This window comes from Zonotrichia leucophrys, chromosome Z (assembly GCF_028769735.1).
Source record: "Zonotrichia leucophrys gambelii isolate GWCS_2022_RI chromosome Z, RI_Zleu_2.0, whole genome shotgun sequence".
Lineage (NCBI taxonomy): Eukaryota > Metazoa > Chordata > Aves > Passeriformes > Passerellidae > Zonotrichia > Zonotrichia leucophrys.
This window is the reverse complement of record NC_088200.1, coordinates 11,946,790-11,972,440: the sequence shown is the minus strand read 5'-3', so window position 1 is coordinate 11,972,440 and position 25,651 is coordinate 11,946,790. Positions and strand designations below refer to the sequence as shown.

At 37.5% G+C, this 25,651-nt stretch overlaps 1 protein-coding gene across 2 annotated transcripts in view; it reads left to right on the top strand.

Moving 5' to 3' along the window:
* Positions 1–417: 417 nt before the first annotated feature.
* The window catches only part of CPLANE1 (ciliogenesis and planar polarity effector complex subunit 1), a 60,367-nt gene continuing 35,133 nt past the window's right edge, over positions 418–25,651 (top strand). For both annotated transcript variants that reach the window (XM_064735495.1, XM_064735496.1), the window contains exons 1-23: positions 418–784; positions 929–1,088; positions 1,870–2,005; positions 2,191–2,310; positions 3,113–3,339; positions 3,686–3,792; positions 5,471–5,627; positions 6,379–6,482; positions 6,642–6,824; positions 7,988–8,237; positions 9,363–9,515; positions 10,758–11,515; positions 13,839–14,023; positions 14,900–14,980; positions 15,829–15,993; positions 16,854–17,027; positions 19,908–20,136; positions 20,373–20,506; positions 22,084–22,301; positions 22,563–22,727; positions 23,748–23,886; positions 24,221–24,330; positions 25,391–25,552. In XM_064735495.1, coding sequence (XP_064591565.1) covers positions 1,008–1,088; positions 1,870–2,005; positions 2,191–2,310; positions 3,113–3,339; positions 3,686–3,792; positions 5,471–5,627; positions 6,379–6,482; positions 6,642–6,824; positions 7,988–8,237; positions 9,363–9,515; positions 10,758–11,515; positions 13,839–14,023; positions 14,900–14,980; positions 15,829–15,993; positions 16,854–17,027; positions 19,908–20,136; positions 20,373–20,506; positions 22,084–22,301; positions 22,563–22,727; positions 23,748–23,886; positions 24,221–24,330; positions 25,391–25,552 — 4,038 coding nt within the window. In that variant the 5' untranslated portion in view covers positions 418–784; positions 929–1,007. The remainder of the gene's footprint in view (positions 785–928; positions 1,089–1,869; positions 2,006–2,190; positions 2,311–3,112; positions 3,340–3,685; positions 3,793–5,470; positions 5,628–6,378; positions 6,483–6,641; positions 6,825–7,987; positions 8,238–9,362; positions 9,516–10,757; positions 11,516–13,838; positions 14,024–14,899; positions 14,981–15,828; positions 15,994–16,853; positions 17,028–19,907; positions 20,137–20,372; positions 20,507–22,083; positions 22,302–22,562; positions 22,728–23,747; positions 23,887–24,220; positions 24,331–25,390; positions 25,553–25,651) is intronic.

Below are 25,651 nucleotides of genomic sequence, written 5' to 3'. Positions count from 1 at the left end.
GCGCTCCTTTGGACCCTTTCCAACTGGTCCAATGTCCTTCCCGTGCTGGGGACCCCCGAGCTGATGCAGCGTCCCAGGTAGGTTCCCACCAGAGCGGAGAGGCCGAATCCCCTCCGTCGCCCTTCTGACCACGCTGCTTTGAATACAGCCCAGGATGCCGGCAGCTTTCTGGGCGGCGAGCGAGCCTCCCAGCGGCCTCGCCAAGCCGGCATGTTCAGAGATGCGGGGCGACCCCCGAGCCGAGTGCTGAGCCCGCCCGGGCCGCACGGGCAAGGCCGCCCTGAGCGCCAGCACCGTCCCGCCGGGAGCCGCGGGGCGGGCGGGGCTGCGGCTGCGCTCTGCGCCGGCCCGGCCCGGAAGCTGCGGCAGCGCGGGGCGCGGGGCCGGCGGCGGGCCGGCCCCGTCAGCAGCCGGGCTCCGGCGAGCCAGCGGCGGTCCGGGCACGCAGCTCCTCCCGCCGCTCTGCCCCGGGGAAGGAGCCCGCCCCGGGGGCCGCCCTGAGCCGGGAACAGGCGGCGCGGTTGCCGCGGGTGGCGCCCTTCGGCGGCGGGGGAAGCCTGTGCCGCCCCTCGGTCCCCGCGCCAGGCCGGCGCCCCTGCCCTGCGGTTCCCGATCTCCCGCCGGGCGAGGCTGCAGGACGTTTTCCACGTCTTGTGCATTTGTGGAGTTCTTAACGATGTACTTGCAGCTTCTCTCTCTCGACTCTTTCTGAGCGAGCGTGACCCGCTCCGCTGAGCAGCGCATCGCCCGTGAGCTTCCCGAGGAAGATAGTTTGGAAGTACGGGTTAGCATCAGTTCTCTTTGTGTTTAGCAGGAAGCTGCTAGAGATGGTCAGGACTTTCCGTGTGAATTCCTCTCCTCTGCACCTACTCCCAGATAACAAAACCTTCTTTTTCTTTTTCTTTCTTTTTTTTTTTTTTTTCTTCAGTTTCTCTAGAAATGCGTGGAAAAGCCTTAATTTGCTTTTCTGTATAATGGTTTAATGGTTACCTAGAGGCTTAGTTGGAATGGAGATTAAGCTAGATGTGCTCGTCTCTACGTGTATCAAGCAAAGAAAACCATGGCCCCGCATATCATGGGTTGGACAGGTAAGTGTAAAAAACTCTTTGAGTTTTAATTGTGTAATACTTTGCACTTCCACTTTGCTTAGGAGGGTTTAAAAACAACCTCAGGAAGTATTAGGAGTTATAAAATAAATTACTTTTATCTTACTGATCTGAGTCTGGAGATTTAAAATTTCTCAGGGAAACTTTGCAGAGCCATTTTTTTTTTCCTACCCCAAAGACTCAGAAGAGCTTAGATGAGATTGGTGTTTTGATGGTTATAGTTTTTCATAACGTTTTTTACAATATATTGTGGGAAATGTGAATGATTCTTTTTCCTCGTTTTATCCTGCCTCTCTTGATAGACACACTTCTTAGACTTCTTTCATAAAATCAAACTAAATCTTTTTGTTCTATGATTTGAATTTAAGTAGGTAGCAATTTAATGTTGATTTTCTTTTCGATTGAAGTCACTGGCAATTATCTCACTAAATTAAACAGTACAGGACAAGATAGCTAATGTACAATTTTTGCAATTTTAGCAAGTAGTTTAGCAGAGGTACTTTGAATAACTTTTTAATAGTGACTGTAAAGATGAGTTTGGTGTTTTGAAACCTGTGAATCAAATTCATCACTGTAGGTCCATGCTGGATATAATACGCTATAAAGCAAATATGCCAAAGAATGAGATTAGTATGACAATTGCTGCCTTATTGTACTTTTTAAAATTATTTTTTCCCTAATATTTTTTCTCTGCATGATTCTGTACGTCTGTGTAGAAAACAGAATTTTGAAAAATTAAATGCTCTTTTTATTCTTTCAATAGGAAAAAGAGGCTGTTTTTCTTCTAGATGGTAAACATATAAATGAAATTAACTTGTCGTCAGGGAAGACAAAGAAGAAAATCCCTTCGCTGCAGTCATTGTTGAAAAATGTGGTTGTCTTAACAACATCAGGAAATGGTTAAGTATAACATCTTACATACAATAAGCTCAGATTATTTTATTTATATTTGTAACAGTGTGAAAAGGCAGATATCTAAAGGATCTGCTAGTTCACTTAAAACTGTGGCTAAGATGGAAGAGAAGTAATTTTAAGTAACTTCACAGTAATATCCTTCAAAACTTCTCTCCCCCAATGAACACAGCTGCTTGGTTGGCCGGAATACTTACAACAGGAGAGCTCTTTCTTTGGAATAAAGATCAGGACTGCTTGAAAATTGTACCAGCAATCGAAGAGTCCAAAAAAGTAGTAGCAGGAGCACAAGGTAGGTTTTTTTCAATTAATCCTGTGCAAAAATGGAATAAAGGGAAAGTTATTTTCCTTTCTTTAAAAGTTATTAAATGAGCAAAACTGTATTCTTACATTGTTTTGCATTTGTATAATTTGTTTGCTAGCTAAACTTTGGCAAATGTCTTTTGAGTGATGCAGGTTTTTAATTTAGTGATCCCTTGTAAATAGCTAATTTTCAGATACTGTAAGTTCTTTAATGGTTAATTTTTTACTGTAAAACATTCCTGACTAGGTTATCAGTTAGGGCAGCTGTACATTTGATGTAAACAGTGTATGGATAATTTGAAGCTGATTCTCCGGGTGGGCTTTTATGGCAAATGCTAACTGAAAAGAATAAAATACAGACACGTATTTGTAAACTTAAGTATCAAATATTTTATTGTATTGGATAGCATCACTGATACCAGCTTCTAAAGTTAAGTCTTGCAGAAGAAATTGTGTCATTTCAGGGAAGATCAGTAGTATATCTAAGAGCTAAAAGTAATCCATAGTAGAGCACTTAGGCTGTCCCAAGAAACATCTCTAATGGTTGAGTGTTGTGGAAAAGATAAGTCATAGGATGCATAGACATGAACATCCATCTGACTTTACTGCTGCCCAAGCCTGCTATCAGTCGTGAAGCTGGAAATTACAGATACTTAACAGGACAGCTTGGATTTCTAGTTATAGATGAGAAGAGAAATTTACATTCTCTATTCTTTTTAGTTCTATGTCTAACAAAGGAACAGAAACTATCCTGGCACATTGTTGTGTTTTGTTTTTTTTTTTCCCTCCAGAGTGTTTAATGAGATTGTACTTGTATGTATCTGGAGATGGCAGAAAGGTACTGTTAACTACTCCTACAGCATGTACCTTTTTGTGGGAGAGTACAGAGCATGAAAATACAGCCTTTGGTAAAAACTCTCCTGGGCGTTGGACACAAGTTTTAACTGATGAATCAGTCATACTGCCTTCTACTGAGGAAAAAGAAATTGGAGTGGATGCTGCATTCATACAAAATGAGGTAAAAAAATAAACCCCAAGGCAATAATTTTATTTCTTCATTAAATTAGAGCCACAAAAGCTGCAGTGAATTTTGAAAGCAATGTCTGCCTCTTTGGCATTTTGCATAGGCTTAATATTTCAGTTCATGTTATATTTTATGACAATGTAAGAACAGCCATACTGGATCAGATCAGAGTTTCTGGCCCACTTACATTCTTGCTAGCCTTTATATTTCTGAATGACAACATTGTGTTATTTAATTGGATTTGTAATAGCTGTTGATCTAAATATGTAGATAATTAAAGAGAAATTTGTGTGTGACAAGCCTTTTGGGGATGTTTTGATCCTGTTCTCTTTTTTTACAGGTGCTAGGTGATTGCTGTTTGTGTTCTTTTGTATTTTACTCTGGCGAGTGTTTGGTGCTCACATTTTTGATTCTTCGATGGCATGAAAATACCTTTAAAAATGTTAGGTAAGTTCAAAGATATCTGAAGTTACAGCAGCATCAGGAATATTTAATTAGTTTTTTAGAGCTGGGATTCAGAGATGCAACTGAACACATTTACATGGATGTTCCATTAACCTATGGTTAGAAGCACCTATTTATGTTTATGTATGGATGTTTCTGTCCTGTCCTTTACATGTCCCTTATAAAATGTGTTTAATACAACAGCATTTATTTACATATTCCATACTTCATTATTATCTCACGCCTAGATGACACTGGGAATATATTCTATGTGGTTAGTTATGTATGCCTGTTGACGCATGAGTTTTAGTTTCATTGTTTTTTGCATGATGATGATAGAATGTATTTTTCTTGTTTCTTCTTATATTGCTTATATGTATTTTTATTTTCCTTTATTTCTTGTACTGTACAGCCATGAATGCCTTGACTACCTCTTCCTCTTCATTATGTGGATTTACTGGTTTTCTGTTGCCCTTTTCATTTCTTTTGCTTGATGTGAAAGTGTGTGTGTGCATTTCTTTACCTGGATTTTTGGGGCCAAGTATTGAAATAGTTGTACTGATGCAACCACTTAAAAATTCTGTTGAGTAATAATCTGGAGCACATGTATAGTCCATTCCTCTTCCTGGGTGCACATATGCCCATGAGTTTAAATGGATATGCCCTCTGGCATATGTTTAAATGGATATTCAGGTGTTATTAAAATAACTTGCCAGAATTTTGCCCTGCACATGATATGGTACAATTGCTTTTGTTATATGAAGTCCTTTTGATACTTAGTAATGATGTTCTGCTTGACCTAATCTTCAGTTTATCAGTGGCATGATAATTCCTTTCTGATGCTATATAAAAAATGAAACAGAGCATAATATACCCAGTGCAGAAATGCAGATGTATGTGTGTATGTAGCTAGCTAGCTATCCACACCATAGTAATTGCAGCCTGAAATTGTAGCTATATTTCTCAGACATCTTACTCATATTTTCTTATGTCAGCTTGCACTTAGTTTCATTGCTTGCTATTATTTTATTGAATTCATTTTTGCATATTAATCCTTTTTTTTGTCAGTTAGATGACATACTTCAAGACAGATTTTGTCTTGTGTTTTCTGTCATGTTTTGAATCTTTATAGGATCACAGAATGGTTTGGATTGAAGGGGACCTGTAAAGTTCACATAGTCCAACCTCCCTGCCATGGGTAGGAACCCCTTCCACTAGATCAGGTTACTGGAAGCATAATCCAACATATCATTGAACACTTCCAGTGATGGGTCATCCGCAGATTTTTTGCTCAGAGCCACGTATTGTTGATTTTCATATTCTGAATATTCCTGTGGTGAATGGTGTTACAGGATCTGGGGAAGCTGTTTCTAGCTAGAATGCAAGTGCCTCTATTATATGTCATTGATGCATATATTTGCATGTTCTAGACTTATAAATCCCATAAAAATCCCATTCCATAAAAATAAGTGCTCCTAGTGCTCAGACATAATTTTTGAACCTGTGTAAGTACAAAATATTTTTTCATTTGTAAGGCATTTGACGAAAAACAGGTGGGTTTTTTTTACTAGCTCATGCTTTATATGGTTTTGTCTTGCATGGTTTTCTACTGTATAGGAATAATCCCATTCTGCAAAATGAGGTAACCACTTGGTTTTGTTATCTTTTTGTTGGTATTCAGTTCTTTGCCATACCAGATCCAGTGGGTACAGCAGACTTGTTCTCTTGTTAATTTGGTTCCTCAGTGTGTGTCTGTAAAGTCAAGAGGAGCTCTGCTATGTGCATTTGCAGGAGATGGGCTTCTGCTTGCAGTAGCTGTAAATCAAACTGATCCAAAGGTATGTATGACAGTGCATCATTTAAGCTAAGAGTTCCATTTGAATGAAGTGGTAACAAGGATTTAAAAACACAGTTTTGGGATGATTTTAGCACTTACAAGGGGATCTGAAATTATATTTACATTGATATCCCTAGCTAAAAACTTCTACTACAACTCAGTTGTTTATGTGTGGTGTTCAGTTAGAAGTTGGTATGAGATCCTGTCATTTCTAAGCTCTAATACAAAAGAAATTAATTTCAATTGCTGCATCATATCTGCAAAGATTCTTGGTGATTCTCAGTCAAGCCTCAGCCTGACACATTTTGGACTTCATGATGTTATTCCTATTAATAACTCAGAGGTCAAATTGTAATGTACTTTTTGATGCTAACGATGACAGAGAAAATAAACCCATTTTTTTGTTGTACCCAATTGGGATGATGCAATCCTTCAAAGCTCCAGTTGTTTATTATCAGAAAGACTAAAGAAGAGTGGTCTTATATTTAGTGTTTTAGAAAAACGTTACATTAAAAAGAATATGGAATTACATATTAAGTATATAATAGTCCTTACTTATATTTCAAGTGTAGAATAATGTGTAGAATTCAATAAATGTTCAAATAGTAATAAATAGTGAAACACCATGTCATTTCCATATATAATGGTGTTACCAGTCCACCAAATATAATGCATAATTTAGTAGTAGACTTTTTTTGCAATAATGGCATTGTGATACAAACATTTATGATGTCTTTATTTTTTCTTTCTAGGCAACTCAGGTTTTGTTTCTGAACACTTTGAATTTTGTAACTGTTTCGGGTAGCCTGAAAGGTTGTAGTAGCAAGAGTAGCATGACCCCGTCCAGGTTCATCAGGTCAGTAAATGACACTGTTTCTGCTGCTGTTGTGGGTCTTTCAGTTTTGTGTTATGGTTGGTTGGTTTATTTTACAGTTCTATTTGTTTATTTTATATCCTAACCCTCTGATGCTGAAGTTTGACAGAGAAAAAATATTTTTTTACCTGCCCAATTTAGATCTTACTGGGTTGGCGACATGAGTTGGACTCCTGATAGCCTTTTCTTGGCTTGCATGTTAAAACGTGGATGTTTGGTTTTATTGACATGTATGGGGGAATTGCTGACCTTAATTGCTTCTGGATGCTCTGTAGAATTTGGACCAGCACAGTTTATTCCGTTTCATCCTCTAATAACATACAGGTAAAGGGGTTTGAAAAGGTTTATTTGTTTCTGTATTCTGGTCTTACCTTACTTTCTATCATATTTATTATAATTTTGCATAAATGTTATCTTTCAAATTCACTCTTTTGCTTTTCATGTGTCTTTCCAATATCTGTTTCTCATTCATAGTTCTCTTCTATTCCTTATAATGCATTTGTCGTGATGAAAATTGACATTGTGACAATGTAAGTATACATAAAGTGATTTGTTTTCCTAAAATGTTTGAATTTATTAGTAACTAAATTAGCACTCTTTTTATGATAAAAGAGGAAATTAAACTTGCCAAAGTACTTAAAGTGCAAGTTTATTTTAATCCTGTGTTATTTCTCTGCTCATTCCTTAATTTTAGACATAGAATCTATGTGAGATATTGTAAATAACATATTTGCATGGACAGAAAGTAATTGGTTTTTAAAATGTTGTTTTGGGATTCTCTGGATCTAAGTTCTGGGATTATGCTGCTGGGTGCATGAGAGAGTAGAAGGATCTTTGAACACACTTTAGCATAAAATGAAAGTAACACAGTCTAAATAGAGAAAACAAAATAGAGTCTAAACTTTATTTTTTTAAATCTTATTAACTTTGTATGCCTTAAACCAAATAGTGTTTGAATATAAAAGCTGGTGAAGACATTCAAAGCGGTATATTACCTTCTTACCCTATCTGATTGAAAAATCAGATACTAAAATATATTAAATACATGAATTATGATGATATATTGAATATATGCAGCCACTTTTTCTTTTTTTAAATAAAACAGTGTGTTATGTAGCTAATATTGGAATACCTGTAATTATACAGTTTTCTGGAACTCAGTAAGGAGGGATTTCTGTATAATAAAAACCATTCTGAAAGAGAAGACATCTGTGTTTATAAAATTTTTCTATTGAATATCTGAACGGATGCTGAAATTATAAGATTCAGATTTTCAAGGGGTTCTTTTCTTTCATATATTACTTAGCCTAGCCCTTCAAATTTCATCTTCAAGCATTTGTCATACAAAGTACATGCTAGATAAAAAGGATTCTGAAGGGATTTATTTGGATAGTAGATTGCGTGGTATTACATGTTCTGAAATTATTCTGTTCATGATTATTACATATGATAGTTGCTTCTTAATTTTTGATGTATTTCTGTTTTAGACAGCACCACTCTTGTTGTCGAGATTCCAGCCAGTCTCTTGGTTCTTCAGATTCTGAACGTGACCTCCTGAGACAGAGATTCTCTGTTGCTTCACACCCAAGACTACCCTACCTCATTGTCTCTGATGGATACATGATAACACTGCTAAGATTTCCTAACAACTTTTCACCATCAGGATTTATGAGATCCCTTTTGCTTGATTCAGCCCAACAGCTTGAAAACGTCCGTCAGAATTTGCTGAACTTCAAGGTAGGGTTTTGAGCTATTTTGTAGGTTTTTAAGTGAAAAATTTCAGGTACATGAAAAAGTGTAAATTGAAGACCTAAGTACCTTTGAATTATAAAGTTGTTTATAATTATATATAATATATATAATTATATATATATATTTAATTATATATAATTATATATCATTAATTATATATAATTAATGTATTTATAATTTTATCATTCAAAGGTACTTGGTCTTTGTGTTTATACCCGCATTGATCTGCAAAGCAATGAACACAGATTTCTTGAAATTTTATTCCTTCGATGTCTGGGTGATATTTCAGGAAAATGTAGAGAGGGACAGTTTGGGCTGTCACTATATTATTTTTCTGGGACTATAAAAGAAACATGGATTTCTATATCTGTAGAGTTGGTTTGGGATGTTGACAGATGTTATGCTGTTCTCGTCAACTTTCAGAGTGATGCAGAAAGAGTTTGGAAATCCTCTATAACTTAGTCTCTATGGTAGTGCATACATCTGTCCACTGGGTCTTCAGTCAAGGGTGGCAATTAAAGCTTACTTAAAGCATTTCTGTTTCATTTTCTGTCACTTCTGAATTGAGCTAAGTCTGGGAGAAGGAAAGCCAGGTCCCTTCCTTCCCTTGAGGGAAGAGGTTCTGCAAGTGTTGCTGACCATAGAAGATATAACAGATATTTAGTTAAGAATTTCTGGTTTTGCTGATAAAATGCAGCTTGTCTTCTAATTCAGTTTCTATTCTGATTTTTGGAGGAGTGAACTATCATGGTGTTCCTGCAAAAGCTAGAATAGTGGGCAAGGATTTGAGGATTTAAAGAAATATGTTACTAGTAAAAATGCAGAAAAACCCTTCATACAGGTAAATTTCTACGGCTTTCTTAGGCATCAAGAAAGCAGATTCTCACAGTACTAAAGCTCTCTGTGTGAGAGAATTCTGCTTCCCTAAAGCATGATCAAATGGTAGTTTGTTTCTGTGTAGCAGATGCTTGCTGACCTGTTCTCCCTGTCCATCTGGGACTTTTGAACTGAAGCTTTCTACAACAGTAACCAATTTCCTTGACTTGTTTAGAAACTGTCTGTCTTGCAAGAAACTGATAATATGTTTTCTGTTATTGTTATTTCTTTTAGTGTAAAAGGAGATCTCGGTACTTACGATCACTGTTGTCTTTAAAGACCATGCTTTTAAAACAAGTTCAAAGTCAAAGTTCTATCTTTTCCACCATTCCGAGATTCCTGGAAGAGGACACAACAGAAATGAACGAGAAAACCATGGATTTGCTGGTACTTAATAGCATTTTTCCACTTACTGTGACATTATGTAGGTTTAAGGCATTCTAAATGGTAATAACTGTGCGGATTTAAAAAAAAAATAATAACAGGTTTATTTATCTTAACTAGTGTTTTAAAATCATTCATTATTCTCATTTTCTTTGTAGACATGAGGAATATGCTTGTTTTCTCAAACTGGTACTTGATTTTTATTTTTAAACAAGTCATTCCTTTCAGCGTTCACTTTTTGAAGAATATCTGACAATATACATATATATCAGTTTGTGGTGTTTCAATACATAGAATGGTTTGTGTTGGAGGACACCTTAAGGATTATCCAGTTCCAGCCCCCTGACAGAGTCAGGAGCACCTTTCATTAGACCAGGCTGCTCAAAGCCATTCCAACCTTGTCTTGGACATTTCATGCATAGGGCAGCCACTGTTTCTCTGGGCAACCCATTCCAGAGTCTCAGCACTTTCACAGTAAAGAATTTCTGCCTAATATCTAAGCCTGCCCTCTCTCAGTTTAAAACCAGTGTCCCTTATCCTATCACTATGTGTCCATGTCAAAAATCTCCTTGTCTCTTGTTGCCTCCTTTATGTAGTGAAAGGTGCTATAAGGTCTCCCTGGAAACAAAATACTTTAGCTTCACTTTATAATAAAATGTAACATTAGCTGTTAGATGTACTGCGGCTGTAGACTATTTTAATAAGTCTTATTCTTAATAAATACGATACTTGTCTTTTTCCTGCGTTTTAGAGGATTCTTTAGTCAGTTCCAAAACTGTTTTGTCTTTTGGAAGAGTTGCCCTGTGATCATAGTTACTGAACAGCCTTTCCCAACTTCATTTCGTGCTTTTGAGTTTTGGTTTGTTCTTTGAAGCTTTTGAGCTTTTCTTGAATGACTTTTGTATCTTACAGGAATCTGGCAAAATCTCTGTCTTGTACTTGAGGTTTAATGAAGCATGGAGTTTCACTTTATGGTATAAAATCTGCTGCTGGACTGGCAGTATAATTTTGTTGTTAGGTAATTTAATTTGTCTGCCCAGCTGTTTTGCAAATAATACTTAATTTGAGATGAAACTGCAGTTTATAAAGTGTACTAGCATTTAAGCAAGGTAATTAAGCATAAAAACTTCATTTGAGAGACTGACTAAATGCTGATTCTTTGCAATCTATATGTACTCTCTCTCTCTCTGTCTCTCTCTCAGTAAACTTGAATTAAGCTGTTGATTTTTTGCTTGTCTGATGTAGGACCTTGAAGAAGAATCAGACAATGAAAAGCAGTTTTACAGTACCACTTCCAGCTTCTATAACCAAAGAATCTATTCATCTGTTGGTAAAGCTGATGAAGGCTGCTTAGAATTTGCATCGATGTTTGATACCATCCATGCAGAAGATTATATTGAAGAGAAAGATAAATCATCATTGGAACTATATTCCATTCACAAAAACCTTCTTGGTGCATGGCAGTTAGGGATTTCAAAAAATATGGAAGAGAAGGATGCATTGCTGAATTATACGGTGAACTGCATTATCCATTTTTTCAGCATTGTTCAGTTTGTGAAATGTGCTTTGCTAAACCAGGATACATCTTTAAACAAGTCTATGAAGAGTACTCAATGGATGCATTTTGTCCTGAAATATTTTCAGCAGTGTTTGACTGTCTTGTACTGGCATTCAAGAGCCAGTGTGACTGGGCATGTGGCAAAGCTGACATTAGAAACTTTAAAACTGATGTTTATTCAGCAACAAGATCAGTTGTTCTCAAAAAACCTTCTGGCATGCTTCTGTCTTTTGAAAATGGTTTCTCACATCCTAAGCAGAGTATGTGTACTACAGTATGAGAATTTTTTTGCCTCTCCTGACGGTAATACTCTTGTGGAACTTGACTCTCTCACAGTGCCTGTTTTCTTAGTTCTTGATGACAATACTTCTCAGCAGTTTAGCTCACTGAAATCTCTACTTAGAGAATGTCCTCAAGTAAACCATGATGCAAAAACAGAAAAAAGGTATGAATAAGCTTTGCATGGGGAAAAAAAAGTAAATTAAAACCAGGTGATCAGGCCCAGCCATCACAGGTTTATGAAAGGCAGGTCCTGTGTGACCAGCCTGGTCTTCCGTGACAGGTGACGTACTTGATGGATGGGGAGGGGGCTGTGGGTGTTGTGGATATTGTCTACCTGGACTTTAGTAAAACCTTTGACATAGGCTCCCACAATTTTCTCCTGGAGAAATTGACTGCTCATGGCTTAAAAAGCACTCTTTTCTGTGTTGAAATGAATTAATGGCTGATGGCTAGGCCTAGGAAGTGGTGATGAATGGAGTTACATCCAGCTGCAGCCAGTTGCTGTGGTGTTCCCAAAGGCTCAGTACTGGGGCCAGCCCTGATTAATATCTTTATCAATAATCAGAGTGAGGGGATCAAGAGCACCTTCAGTCAGTTCACAAATAACACTCAGTTGGGTGGGAGTGTTGATCTGCTGGAGGGCAGAAGGGCTCTGCAGGAGGATCTGGACTGGCTGCATTAACAGTCTGAAGCCAATGGTGTGAGGTTCAAGTACCAGGTCCTGCCCTTGGGTCACAACAGCCTTGTGCAGCACTACAGGCTGGGGTAGAGTAGCTGGAAAGCTGCCCAGCAGAAAAGGACCTGGGGGTGTATGTTGACAGCAGCTGCACGTGAGCCAGTGTATGCCCAGATGGCTGAAAAGGCCAATGGAATCCTGGCAGCAGGACCAGAGAAGTGACACTTGTTCTGTACCTGGCGCTGGTGAGGCAGCGCACCAAGTCCTGCCCCAGGCCCTGCAGTATCCGAAAGGGTTGTCAAGCATTGGACTAGGCTGCCTGGGGAAGTGGGCTGAGCCTCCATTCCTGTAGGTATTTAAAAGATGTGTAGCTGTGGTGTTTAGGAACATGGTTTAAAAGTGGGATAGGCAGTGTTAATGGTTGGAGACAATGATCCTAAGGTGTTTTTGAGCCTAAGTGGTTCTGTATGATGGAACAAAAATTGTATGAGTTAAATTATAATGAAATATCCATTTGATTTTTTTGCTGCCTTTTACTCCATGAAAGGGCATGATAAACAAAGCATGCAGATTAAGGCTCAGACCTATATTTGAATATAGTTTGGTTATGGTGACTAAACTATAACTGCAAACCAGTTTGGAGATAACTGATGAGTTGACAGCTGACACCAGGCCTTGGCAGTGCAGCATCAATCCAGATATTAAAATTTAGATGCTTTAACTGTCTCTTGTGTGTTTCACTCTTTCCTAGTTGCAAACTATATGGAGTAAGAGTCTGCTCATATGCAGTATGTCAGTGATGTCAGTTTAGTCAGCAATGTTTATATTCATTATGGATGTGGTGTCTCAGACAATAAGAAAAACCCATTTGTAGAAATTAATTTACTTAACCTGTCAGAGCTATTTCTTCCCCCACATAAACTTGACTGAAGTGTGCTGTCCAACTTTAGGGAAAGTATACTGTTGTCCCTGGAGTATTTCTATTCTGCAAAACTCCAGTGAATCAAAGAGTGCTGTTCACATGAGCAGGCTTCTGCTTTCCAGAGATTTAGAACTGAAGTAGCATTGTAACTCACAAATTAATTCCTACAACAGTAAAAGATATTTCTTCAATAATCCTTAAATATAGTACTATGTTCACTGCAAATCTCTTATGTAAGTTTCAGTTGTCTCAGAGAAGATAATCCATATTTTTGATTATTTGTGCTCCATGTGCTGAGCACTGTGCATTTGACTGTGTTAATTATGAACCCAGTTCAAGACACAGATGTGTTGCAGTTTTATGCAAGCTTTTTCAAGTCTCTAGCAATGTGTATTTGCTCGTATTGTTAAACTTACTACATATCTGAGCTGGTACATCTAATGGGACTGTGCTAGGCAACAGGGACTAATATATATTCTGCATATAAACCATATTCTGCAATCTTGTTTTCTTTTTGCTTTTCTGTGTTATGCTTTAATTGTTTTTTAATCAGTCTTGTTTAAAAATATACTTATACCTGTTCTGAGGTTTCTCTGTCTGAGATTATTTCATTTCCCCATTGTTTAGCTAGCAAGGGGATTAATTTGGGCAGTGTTTAGTTCTTAAGGTAGATTGCTGTGCTTGAGAAAATTCAGAAGAAATAATGGTTTTTTAGTCAAAAATGAGGCAAAAAGTGCTTCATTTTTTTGCCTCATCCAAATCAAGAAAGTGGTTGACATAATTTAGTTTTTGGGTGCATAATGCAAAATAAAAGAACATAAGAAATTGATGTAGGCAACTTTGTTAACTCTTGCTTAATCTCATAATATTGTACTTCTTGAATTACAGGTTGACTGTACTATGGCGATTATTGTATAAGAAAGTGGTTTGGTATCAGGTGCAGCTAAAAACAAAAGTGAGCAAGAATGCAGAAGAGGTTTCTGTTGTCTCATTGCTTTTAAGTCATATACAAGCAACCATCCAGTCTTCAGGAGTGAAATTAGAACAACATCTGAGGATTAATTCTGTATCTGGTTAGTAAAAATGTGAATTGAAAATTAGGACAATTAGGTCCAACTCAACAATCTGTAACTGACTACCAGATTTTTAAAAAGTGATCATTTGGACTTCTCTTAAATTCTTATCATTAATTCTGTCTTAAATACTTAATGTCCTGGTATGTCTGTAGATTGTATTATAATTTTTAGAGTTTGTTAAGCTAAATAAAAAGACTGAATTTACTCTGGTTTACTTTTAGCCATGTCCTAAAGAACCTGAAAGGAAGATTTTAATTTTGATCTCCTGTGTTGTTTCTTCTGAAGTAAATGGGCATCACAATGTGTCCCTTACTGGATTTCTGTGTTGAAGGATTGTTCACTCCATGTGATCATTGTGGGCATGATCATGTTGTATTCTTAAATGTTGTCAGCTTCAACTAAACATCTTAGTGTAACCTAAGGTGCTTGGTAATCTAAGCATATTTATTTTCCAAACAGTATACAGTTGTAGCCTAATTTCTTACACTTTACTGTCCTATGTTCTACCTTCCTTTTGACTTCTACACTACTAAGCCCAACTTCCCATTTATGTCTCCCTGTACAATTCTGTTCTCTTGCCATGTTCTTGATCTCTCTCCCTTAAATGACAATTCTAACTCCTCTTCCTACAGTGCTCCATACAATGAATTAGCTCCTCCTGGAGGAGAGCTCATACGTTACTTGTCCTGGCAAGGAGTGTTCAAGGTCATCTTCTCTCAGATGCTCAAAACTTAGACTTAACTGTGAGAATAGAAGTTTTCTGGGGGCTAACATATTTTGTTCTGCTTTCAGTAAATGTCTGATGCTGAAAGAAGAGTGTATTTTTAAATATAAAAGTAAAGCTTTTAATTTGTTAATATGTGACTTTTATAGGTGAGGAGCAGTTCCTTTTAGGCTCATACGGAGAATCTCTGGACATTTGGAAAAGATCTCTTTGTGAACTCAAGACAAATGGTAAGGGATAAAATCTTTGAGCGTGGAGGGCTAAGCTGTATAATCATTTTACATTTGTGACTCTGTTTGCTCTTCAGAAAGAGGGGGTGAGATGCATAAAGGGTGCATATTTGAAATTAAGATGGGATGAATAAAAACCAGTCAAAATTTAAGTCTGGTTGCTCTCTGAGAAAATTCTATGCATTTCCATTTTAATACCAGAACTTTTTTGCAATTATTAAGTACTTGGTACAGGAAAGCTCTAGATAAATTTGTGAGCAAGAAAGAGACAAAGAAAAACAGATGAAGAAAAATCAATTCCTTTAGTAACTGTAAAATTAAAAGAATTAGTGTTTGGAGAGTAACAAAATAAAATTAAAATCAGGAGTTTTTGTAAGAGTTGATTTGAAACAGATGTACCAGAGTTTCTTTTCCAGGTATCATGAGAAAATTTTCTCCTGGTTGTTAGAATAAAGAAAAAATTGAGGAAAAAATTCAGAATATTGGAGGCTTGGTGGGTGTCTAAGCAACTCCACTGTGGTTCAGGCACACTTTCTTTGAAGGCTAGACTTCCTTAAGCTCTCCTGTCTTTTTCTGTGTCTTAACAGTTATGCATAGTATTGCTTTCAAAACTGCCATATCTCTAGAAATATTGTGGATGAGCATTAACTTACTAGGGACTTAGAGGCTGTATAGAGCGATCATATCCTAAAGTAGCTGCTCCTTATTTCTACTTGTCAAAGGTTATAGTTTATGTTGATGTGTTTCTGGAGAGAAAAGAAACAGTACTTTCACTTGCTACATCTCTTTTTGTGTTTATGTTTTCTCTTCCACTTGGACTTGTACCTTCTTTTAATCTTTTAATGCAGGAGGAAAAAGAGCATGTTTTCTTCAGCGTAGGTACTATCTTGCAATATTGTTTTGTCACCTGTATCAATATAACCTGTGTGAAGCTCAGGGACTCTGTGATCATCTGGTAAGAGAGATTCTAAGGCGATCACAGCTCTCCACAAGTCAGATGGAAGAATTTTCTGGTATGTTTACATTGCCTAAAAGTGTGATAAGGTATGTTGACACTGTTTGAAGAACCTAGTGTCTAATTTCTGTGCCCTCACATGCATACCTGATAGATTTTGACACTTTTCACTGTACACAGTTTTCAGTGACTTTTTCTGATCCTCAAATGATATTTGAGCTGCACTTGTTGGAATATGTGTTTAGACTACTCTCATTGTCTACTAGTCACCTGCTAAATATTTTTAGACTCAAATAATCTCAAAGAAGGCATTTGAATAAGAAAAATAAGGGGGAAATTCTGTGGTTTGATTTTTAAAATAATAATAAATAATATAATACTATTTATTATAATAATATATTGTATACATTAATTTATTATTTATAATATTAACATGTTGTTATATTAATAATATATAATACAATAATTCATTATTATTATTATTAGTAGTAGTAGTAGTATTAGTATTATACAAAGTGAAGAAACAGCAGATTCTAGTTTGGTCACCAGTCCTAATTTCACAGTGGGATGTTTTTGCAGATGCTTGTAAATTTTTTTTTTACAAAGTCTGAATCTAAGTGACATCTGAATTTCCAAGTTTGAAGAAACGTTTTTTTTTTTTACTCAGTGCAGGTCTAAATTTAGATGCTAAAGGTTCATCTCTGATCATTAAAAACTTAGTATAAAAGTCTTGTAATATTAGTATAATGCGTAATTAGTGTAAAAGATTAAGCTCTGTAAGTTCTGAAAACTTGTCAAAGAATTATGTAAGTTTGCTTGTTTTAAAAAATATTTTATAACCTGTGATTAAATAATTTTAGCATTCATATTTAAATAATTCTTATCGTAAGGTTTTAATTTGATTTTTCTTTCTTTTAGATATCAAGTATTTTCAGCATGAACTATGGATGGTAACCAGCATTCATACTGACACTGCCATGGCTGTGATTCGGTCCATGGCACGATTCATGGCTGCTTATTTCACAAAGCAGCTGCTCTATATCTTTCCTCCCCACAATGTTGACATCCTTCATCCACTTCACATCAAACAAGGTATTTCCTGTACACGCTGTTCTAGTTGCTTAAATCTTAAATTTTTTTTCACATGTATCAATGATGTCTGTTATGCTTTAACTTGATCAAGTTAGGTTTTCAGTGGGGTAGGAGACAGAAAAATCTAAGGATGTCTCAAAAAAAATGTAGCCAATATAATTTTTGTTCCAACAGATAGGGTCATTTAGGTTGGAAGATACCTGTAAGATCATTGTGTCCAGCCATTAACATTGCCATCCCACCACTAAACCATGACCCTAAATTCCACAGCTTCACATATTTAAAATACCTACAGGAATGGAGACTCAACCCACTTTCCTGGGCAGCCAGGTCCAATGCTTGACAAACCTTGTGGAGAAGCTGTTTTACCTGATATCCAGTCTAAACCTCCCCTGGCATAACTTGAAGCCTTTTCCTCTTCTGTCACTTGAAACTTGGGAGAAAGGATGGATCCCAACCGGACTACAGCCTGCCTGCCTTCAAGGAGTTGTGGAGCGATAAAGTCTCCTCTGAGCCTCCTCTTCTCCAGGCTAAACAGCCCCAGCTCCCTCAGTTGCTTCTCACAAGACTTGTGCTCCAGACCCTGCCCCAGCCTTGTTGCCCTACTCTGGACATGCTCCAGCGCCTCAGTGTCTTTCTTGTACTGAGGGGTCCAAAACTGACCCCAGCGTTCAAGCTGACCTCACCAGTGCTGACTACAGAGGGACAATCACTACCCAAGCCCTGCTGGTCACACTATTCCTGATACATGCCAGGATGCCCTTGGCCTCCTTGGCCATCTGGACACACAGTGGCTCATGTTCAGCTTCTGTCAAGCAACATGCCCTGGTCCTTTTCCACTGGACAGCTTTCCAGGCACTCTTCCCCCAGCATGTAGTGTGGGCAGGGGTGGTTGTGATCCAAGTGCAGGACCTGACATGTGGTCTTGTTAAATATTATACAGTTGTCAATCCAGAACCCTCTGCAGAGCCTTCCTGCACCCTGTTGTAGAAGGAGATCAGGCTGGTCAAGCAGGACCTGCCTTTTTCAAATCCCTGCTGGCTGAGCCTGGTCATGGTTGTCCTGTCTGTGTCTCATGGTGGCTCTCAAGATGATCCATGACTTTCCTCTGCCTCACAGTTAGGCTGACAGGTCTGTAGTTCTCCAGACCCTTCTTCCAGCTCTTCCTGTCGACAGGTGTCCCTTCTGCCAACCTCTGGTCAGCTGTACCTCCCTGGTGAGCCAGGACTGTGGGTAATGATGGAAGCTGGCCCAGTGCATATTTCTTCCAGCTCCCTCAGTGGGTTCCATCCAGCCCAAAAGAAGTGTGCATGTCTAAGTGGTGTATCAGGTTGTTGACCATTTTCCTTTGGACTGGGGTCTTAATTCTGTTGTTCCCCATTCCTATCTTCCAGCTCAGAGGGCTTGTTACTCAGAAAACTGGTTTTACTATTAAAGAATGAGGAAGGGAAGGCATTAAGTCCCTCAGTCTTTTTATCATCCTTTGTCACAATTTTGCTTAAAGATCTGACTGTGACTGGCTTTGATCCTCCCAAAAGTGGGATAACAACAGTGCTGAAGAAGTACTTGGATCTGTGATCTGGTGTGACCCCAGCTGAAAAACCAGAGGAAAACATTTTTTGCTTATCTGACAGTCAAAGTCTTGGAATCCAAATCCAAATGCTTCAGACACCATATTGTCAAAGCAAACGGGAATGCCAAGTTGCTTGGCGTTGAATCCAGTAGTACTTGTTAGTTTAAGTACTGCTTCTCAGCTTATTTGTGAGAATTACTATTTATCACAGTGAGTGGTTTCAAAGAGATTCCATTTAAAGATTTCCTTTGTTAGGAAATTTTTATTTTCAGAGCTACTTTTTCAAATGTTTGTGAGAATAAAGAATTGTTTGGAAGCATTTTAAGTACCCTACCAGTAAGTTGATATTATAATGCCACATGTTTTTTTACAATAGTAACTTACTTTTTATTGATTAGGTTTTTTGTAGTGTATTTGAACACATTGAGTATTTTTAATGTTTCTGTACTACAGCATGCCCTAGTATTTACTTTTTTCTTCATGATCTCTTGAATGATTTATTTGGACAGCTTTCAAATTAAAACCTACAAAATACAACCTTAATTTTAATACTCGATTAAGCAAAGATCAATGTACATGGTGAGACTGGGTAAAATTACATTGCACAAGGTGGATTAGTGTGAATAATTATTTAATCTCCTAAGTAATGCCATAGTCTGAGCAAAACAGAAGCTGTGAGAGAAGCAAATAACTCCTTAGAATTCATGTTGATCACCACCTCTCCAGGAGAAGCAGGAAGCAAAACCTTGAAAAACAAATATAAATCTGAACAAAAAAGGAGATAGTAAATTTGCCTGAAGTTTGTATCTATATACTATCTTAAAATCAAAGAATATTATGTACTGTTCTTTCTCGAAAATGCATTTTAACTTTCTGTCTTCTGCAATAAGCACATTGTGTACAAAAATATGGGTACACTAGTAAAACTCTAGGAATTTCCATTTATCTCATGTGTACCCTCTGGTATACCCTACAGATATAAAGAATATTGGCAAATGGTCCGTCAGTGTGATAAAGTCTTTAAGGTGAAAAAAACCCAACCCCACAAGTTTTGCACTTGCTTTTATATCCAGCATTATTAAGCAGGAAAATAGCCTATTCTGAACACACTCTTATACCATTGCATGAGCTGCATCTGCTGCTGCAGATGCACTTCCATAGTATACCTCTAATAAAAGTAAACTAATAATAAAAGAAGCTGTACACTCTAACTAATCCACAAGCAATGTGAGCAAATGAATCCTAGATTATTCATCTGATAGCATGAGGATTTATGTAAACTTTAATATGTGCCTTTCATGTCACAGACTTACCTCCTCGCGTCATTCCACTGCAACACTGTTTGGTTACCAAAGCTGTCAGGGACCAGAAGCTTTCATCTGTGTGGACAGCTGAATATGCTCTTGATTTGTTCTTTATTGGTGGACTTATTCCAGAGGCTGTGTGGCTAGCACAGACACTTGGGGACTGGAAGCTGTCTGTGTCAGTTGGTTTGGCCTACCAGCTGTATTGTCAGAACTCCGAGGAGCTCTCAAGGTAAACCTGCAATTGAAATTAGTATACTATTTTTTGTTACGTAGTTATTTCCGTGAAGTTTATTGTGACAAGCTGTATATATAGCCTCAGAAGTTCATATTCTGAGACTCCTACTAGGTGTAGAACTTAAGATGTTATGGTTAGTTATTTTGGCATAGATACTAGTTTAACCGACCTTCATTGGATTATGTATGGATATGACTTTGTTATTGATGAGCAGTTTCTTATACTTTCAGAATGAAAAAACCAGAGTGTCACCTGCCGTTGAGCTTATTACCAATGCAGACTTTTCAGGAAAAGTTACAGTCTTTGTTAGGACAGCCAGTAACTTCTGAAACATCAGGACATATTAAATACAAGAAGTTCACAGGTACTTCAAATGAAAAATAATTGTGGTTATTTTTCCATGGTATTTGACTACGTATACAGTGTTATACACTGTCTGAGAAAGAAACAATTGCTTTGTCTTCTCCAGTGTGTGTATTACTGTTATAATATACTCAAGCCCTTTAATTTCATGAGGGTGTGTGTTTTGGCTTTGATCATTCCAGAAATGAAATAAATTATCACTCTTGTCTTCTCGTTTCTATTGTCCAAACCTTTATTTGACCATGTTTGATATTAACTTATTTGGAAGAAAACCGAATCTTCATTCCAATAAATAAACAAAAGAATTTATGTGTTAATATGTATGGGAAGTATCATCACACTTGAAATTAGCTATAATAAGAGGTTTCATTTTGCTTTTTCCTTTCTGATAAAGTGAATCCCCAAGTCCAGCAGCTAGCAGGGCTAAGAATGTATTCCCAGTCGGCACATATACAGCATCCATGTAGGACTGGTCACCTACGGACCTGCTCACCACTCACAGAGGTAGCACCAACAGTCCTACCGTCCTTCCCTCTCCTGTTGGTCAGGGTTAAGATTGGCTTGTGCTACAGTGTGTGTCACTCCAGTAGCTAGGCCACTGGCAAGACCATTAGCTGAGTAGATGGCCAGCTAACCCAGTTGCTGAGTGTCACAGGTAGCTTATGTCTGTGTACGTAAGCCCCCAAAGCCCCAGCCCCTCTCGGCTTTCTGGTGCTCAGAACTAACGCACAACACCCACTCACAAACACCCTCTTCCCCCACACACATACGCTATCCATGCTCCCCCACAGCAGCTGGCCTGGAGCATACAGTCCTGGCAGTATACAGGATCCAGCAGGAGTTGGTCTGGGCTCCTCAGCCTGTCCAGATGCCGGATCTTTAGAGACACACACATACCAATGTGCACACTGTATTTCTGGCATGTGGTCATGGCTCCCTTGGTCTCCCCTTGTCTTGCCCTTAGAGACATGAAGACACAAAAGCAGGTCTGTCACTTGTCTCTCTGGCTGTTGCCCAGGTCTCCACTGGACCCTGCAGATACTGTGCGCTCCTAGCTTAATACTTAACTGCTGAAATTCACAGTTAGCTAGGTCAACCTGACCTTATATTCTACAGAAAGTTTACTGGCACAATCTCTATATTTTATTCTCTTTTTGTCTGAAAGCATTTTAAGTTCTTGTCAGCAGATGGACCTACTTACTGATAAAAGAGTTGCTTTAGTCATTATTAATAATGTATTATTAATACATTATTAATAATAATGTAGGTACCTACATAAAGGTAGGTACATAAAGGTGTCATGAATCATCTGCCAGAATGTTGTGTCAAGCAAATGCCTGGCTAAAAAGTTCTGTTGTCTACCTAGAAAGGCAATAGGTGTCACGATAATGGGGCAAAACTTAAAATTAATTGAATACTAGTTTTTAATGCATGAGATCTTATCTTAAAGCAAGTAGATGAGGTCAGTCATTGTAATATATGAATGCAAATTCAGAGAACATAATGTCATGATGTCAGAATGAAGATCCATGTAGTGACTCAATTAGTTTATCGGTTTCTGGGCTTCGTATTTTATAGATCCTATTGAAGAGGAAGATGCAGATGTTCTTTACAGTTCAATACAGGAACTACTGAAAGCAGCTGTTATGGCAGATGTTGATATTGTCTCAGAGACATTTCAGCTTTTGATGGATTCTGCCAAGGATCTTTGCAGAAAGTTTTATGGCTTGGTTCCAGCTGGGCTCTGTCTTCCAGCACCACCATTGTACTGTCCTCAACCAGCTTCTCTCAGTGAAGTAAGTCTGTTTCTAGTGTGTTTATTTGACAGTATTTATGAATAATGAGCTTTATTCTGGTTCTTTTGAGCTCATTTTTCTGTTTTCTTCCATGTCTGCACATTTACCTAAGTAGCACAGCAGTGATGAGAAAGTATGTGTGCTGCTGTGTTTTTTTCCATAAATGATCTATGCTATAAACAAGATGGGATTAGGACCAGCAACAAAATTTAGTTATACATCTTTTCTAATTTTGAGCTTTGTTTGTCTTTGCATTTTCAGGAAGACAACGATGACATTCTTTTAAAAACAGAGAAAGAAGTCCGTCAGAAAGTGTCAGGAGTTCTTCAGCGAATTATCTTGCTCTTCCGGGCTGCTCATTGTTCTTGCTCTGCAGCACAGTGGTACATTACGCAACTGAAGTGGGCAAGAAAAGTTATGCAGAAAGTAAACATTTAAATTTCTATTTTTAACTTGATTATCAGTTGTAAATATTACTGATAAGTTTGCAGCTGCAGAAGCATTCAGTCTCACCTTGGCTTTGATGTCATGTTTTGTAAATGTCATCTTCTAGTTTTACATTTCATTTTTATAGGAAACCAGAACTTAAAGATATAGGATATCTAAATCATAAAGTGTTTCCTTTTGGATGTCTTTCTCTAGCTACTTGGTAACATACAAATTGATTTATTTTCCATTAAAAGAAAAAAGCAGACTTTAAATGAGAGTTATAGGTGTTAGATGCTCCAAATCATTTAGGGTTGAATAATAACAGAGAATGTAAGGCTCATTTCAGGTAAAGGGATCATCTTAATGCACAGAACGTGTAAGATCTCATTTTACCTTTGTGCAATTTGTTTGCACAGAAAGAAATTCAGAATAAATTGATTAAAAGTTTTTGTGTACTATCAGTCTTTTCTTAGGTCATTGTAACATAGCTACTTAAACATGAAGAGAGTGTGTATGGCTCTTTCTTCCTTCCTGCAACCTACCTATATCAGCATTAATGCAGTGATTGAGATCAGGAACTGATCTGACTGAAAAGTATTTACTTCTGTTTGCATGGTCACATGCCTCATGTTGGCATGGAGAGCTGCTCAGACATTCCAACTGAAACTGGAGGCAAAGCTAGTCGGCCTTGGTGACAGCAACCTGGACTGTATTCAGTCAGTCTGGTTTCTTGATTGTGGTCTTAGTTCTTATACTTTGTGTTACTCTTGTATTCATGGTAATCATGAGTACCATTCAAACAAAAACATTCTTTGTGCCATAGTTCATATTAAACATATCCCTTTAAATGAATTTTCAGCATAGTGATTTGAAGAAAATCAAAAGCAAGCTTCAGGCAGTTTTTCTGATCTTGGCAGTATTCTAATAACTGAGAGGCTGTGCATCTAGTAGTGATACATGTAAAGTGTTAACTGATTTTTATTTCCATTTTGATTGTTTATTTACCTGTTGTTATAGATTCGAATGAAAGGTTCTCTTCCTTTGCTGAGTCCATTCCCAGAGACTTTGCTTTGTTACTGCAATTCCCGCACTGCTCTCTATGGATCTACATCTTCTGGAGCCCATCAGTTTGATGACATTACCTGTAAAGTTTTAGGTCTGTATGCAATAACATTAAATAATTTAGGGCTGGAGAGAAGAACACTAGTGAAAATCCACAGCTGGTATATTAGGTTGAATTAGTATATTGCAATGTGTCAGGAACACATTCCATTTCCAGCTTTTATGTTAGCTACTGAAACTCTTAATCTAAAATGTGCTGTTCTGGATTGGGTGTGGGGGGTTGTGTTACAGACCTGATAGATGTGAAAGAACATGAACACTAAGTGGGACTAAGGAGCTGTAGCTCCAAAACAATACTAAAAAATGTCAGGCTACTCTATTTAATTTATTTAAATAGAATCTCATCATATTGCATTTTTGTATTGTAGGTTGGTTCAGAGAGTTCTGTGCATTATGTTGGATGTTTCATGTTCGTGAAAAATTATCTGACAACTGTAGGCGGTTCCAAACTGCAAGGGAAAATATTAACAATATCAAGGTAATTGTACTACTAATATAGTAGAGTTACATCTTAATTGCATGAAGCTGTGAGAAGAATTCTGAAGATCTGCTGTATATTTCTGTGAGAATTTCTATTTGCTTAACAGAACCAAACGAGCACAGTGCTTGTAATTTGAATTACGTATTTGATGCTATGGAGCAGAGTGCTGTGCTGTGATCTCCATCTTCCTGACAATATTTCTGTTAGGCTTTTGCTTGGTATTTGAGTCAGAAGAGCTGCCAGGAAAGCAATAGCTTCTGCACTTGTTGACATAAGAATTTACTTTCTGGCTTTTTTTTTCCCTGTTAGGTCAAAGTATTTTGAGAATTTCCTGAATAATACATACTTAATACACCAAAAATCGGGTTTATGGTGTGTTAAATATACATGATTGTCTGAAAGAGTAATGAAAAAAATTAAAATTTGATAATGTTTTCTCTACTTATACCTTCTCAATTCATGTCAGAGGTCCAGGAAGAAAAAGAAAGAAACTACTAATGTATTTGTCATGTATTCTGTGACAAGCTCAAAGGTTTTTCTTCACCCAAAAAACCCAAATTTCAGATAGACAGGATGGCTCTGTTTCAAATGGTGGATTATTCTTATTTTTCTGTGCTTTGTCTGACAGTGACAAATGAGATAGAAAATTCTTTTAAAAATAAATCAATCCATCTTAAAAACCTCTTGCAAGGCTTAATTATCTTGCTCACAAGGAAGTATTTATGATCACCTGAAGTCAAAGTAGAGTAACTTACTTCACGGTTTAGGCAGATCCTCAGGTTTTACTTGTGACAGTAAACAAACTCTTCAGCTGTGTGCTAATGGAATTATTTCCTAAGCTGATTTTAAAAAGGCCCTTTTTTTCTCTCTCTCTTATTTTTTTAACATACATTATGATCCATTGCAACATTGATCTGTTTCCTGCCCTCATATACTGATCTGCTTGCAGACGAGTTAGAGATTTCTATTTTTAAGAAGCATTACAATTTGAAATGTATGAATCATTTTCCTGAAATACACTGTTCATAGTAATTAATGTTTCTGGCCATTTTTTTAGGATCCGAATAAGAATGGATATGATGCCTACACAGTTGAGCATTGTCTGAATGCAGTGGAGTGGGCTTGTCGAATGCTTCCTTTCTGCAGATTCATGAATGTTGAAGAATTAGTTCAGGATGTAATTTTAAGTCTGCTTGGAGAATTGCCACCAGTAAAAAAGGTAGAAGACCTTAAAACTAGAATAAAAGCAATGGAGATTAACACAAATATTTCTCCTCCTTGGAAAACCTACTAGTTAGATTTTCTCATGGTGTAAGTT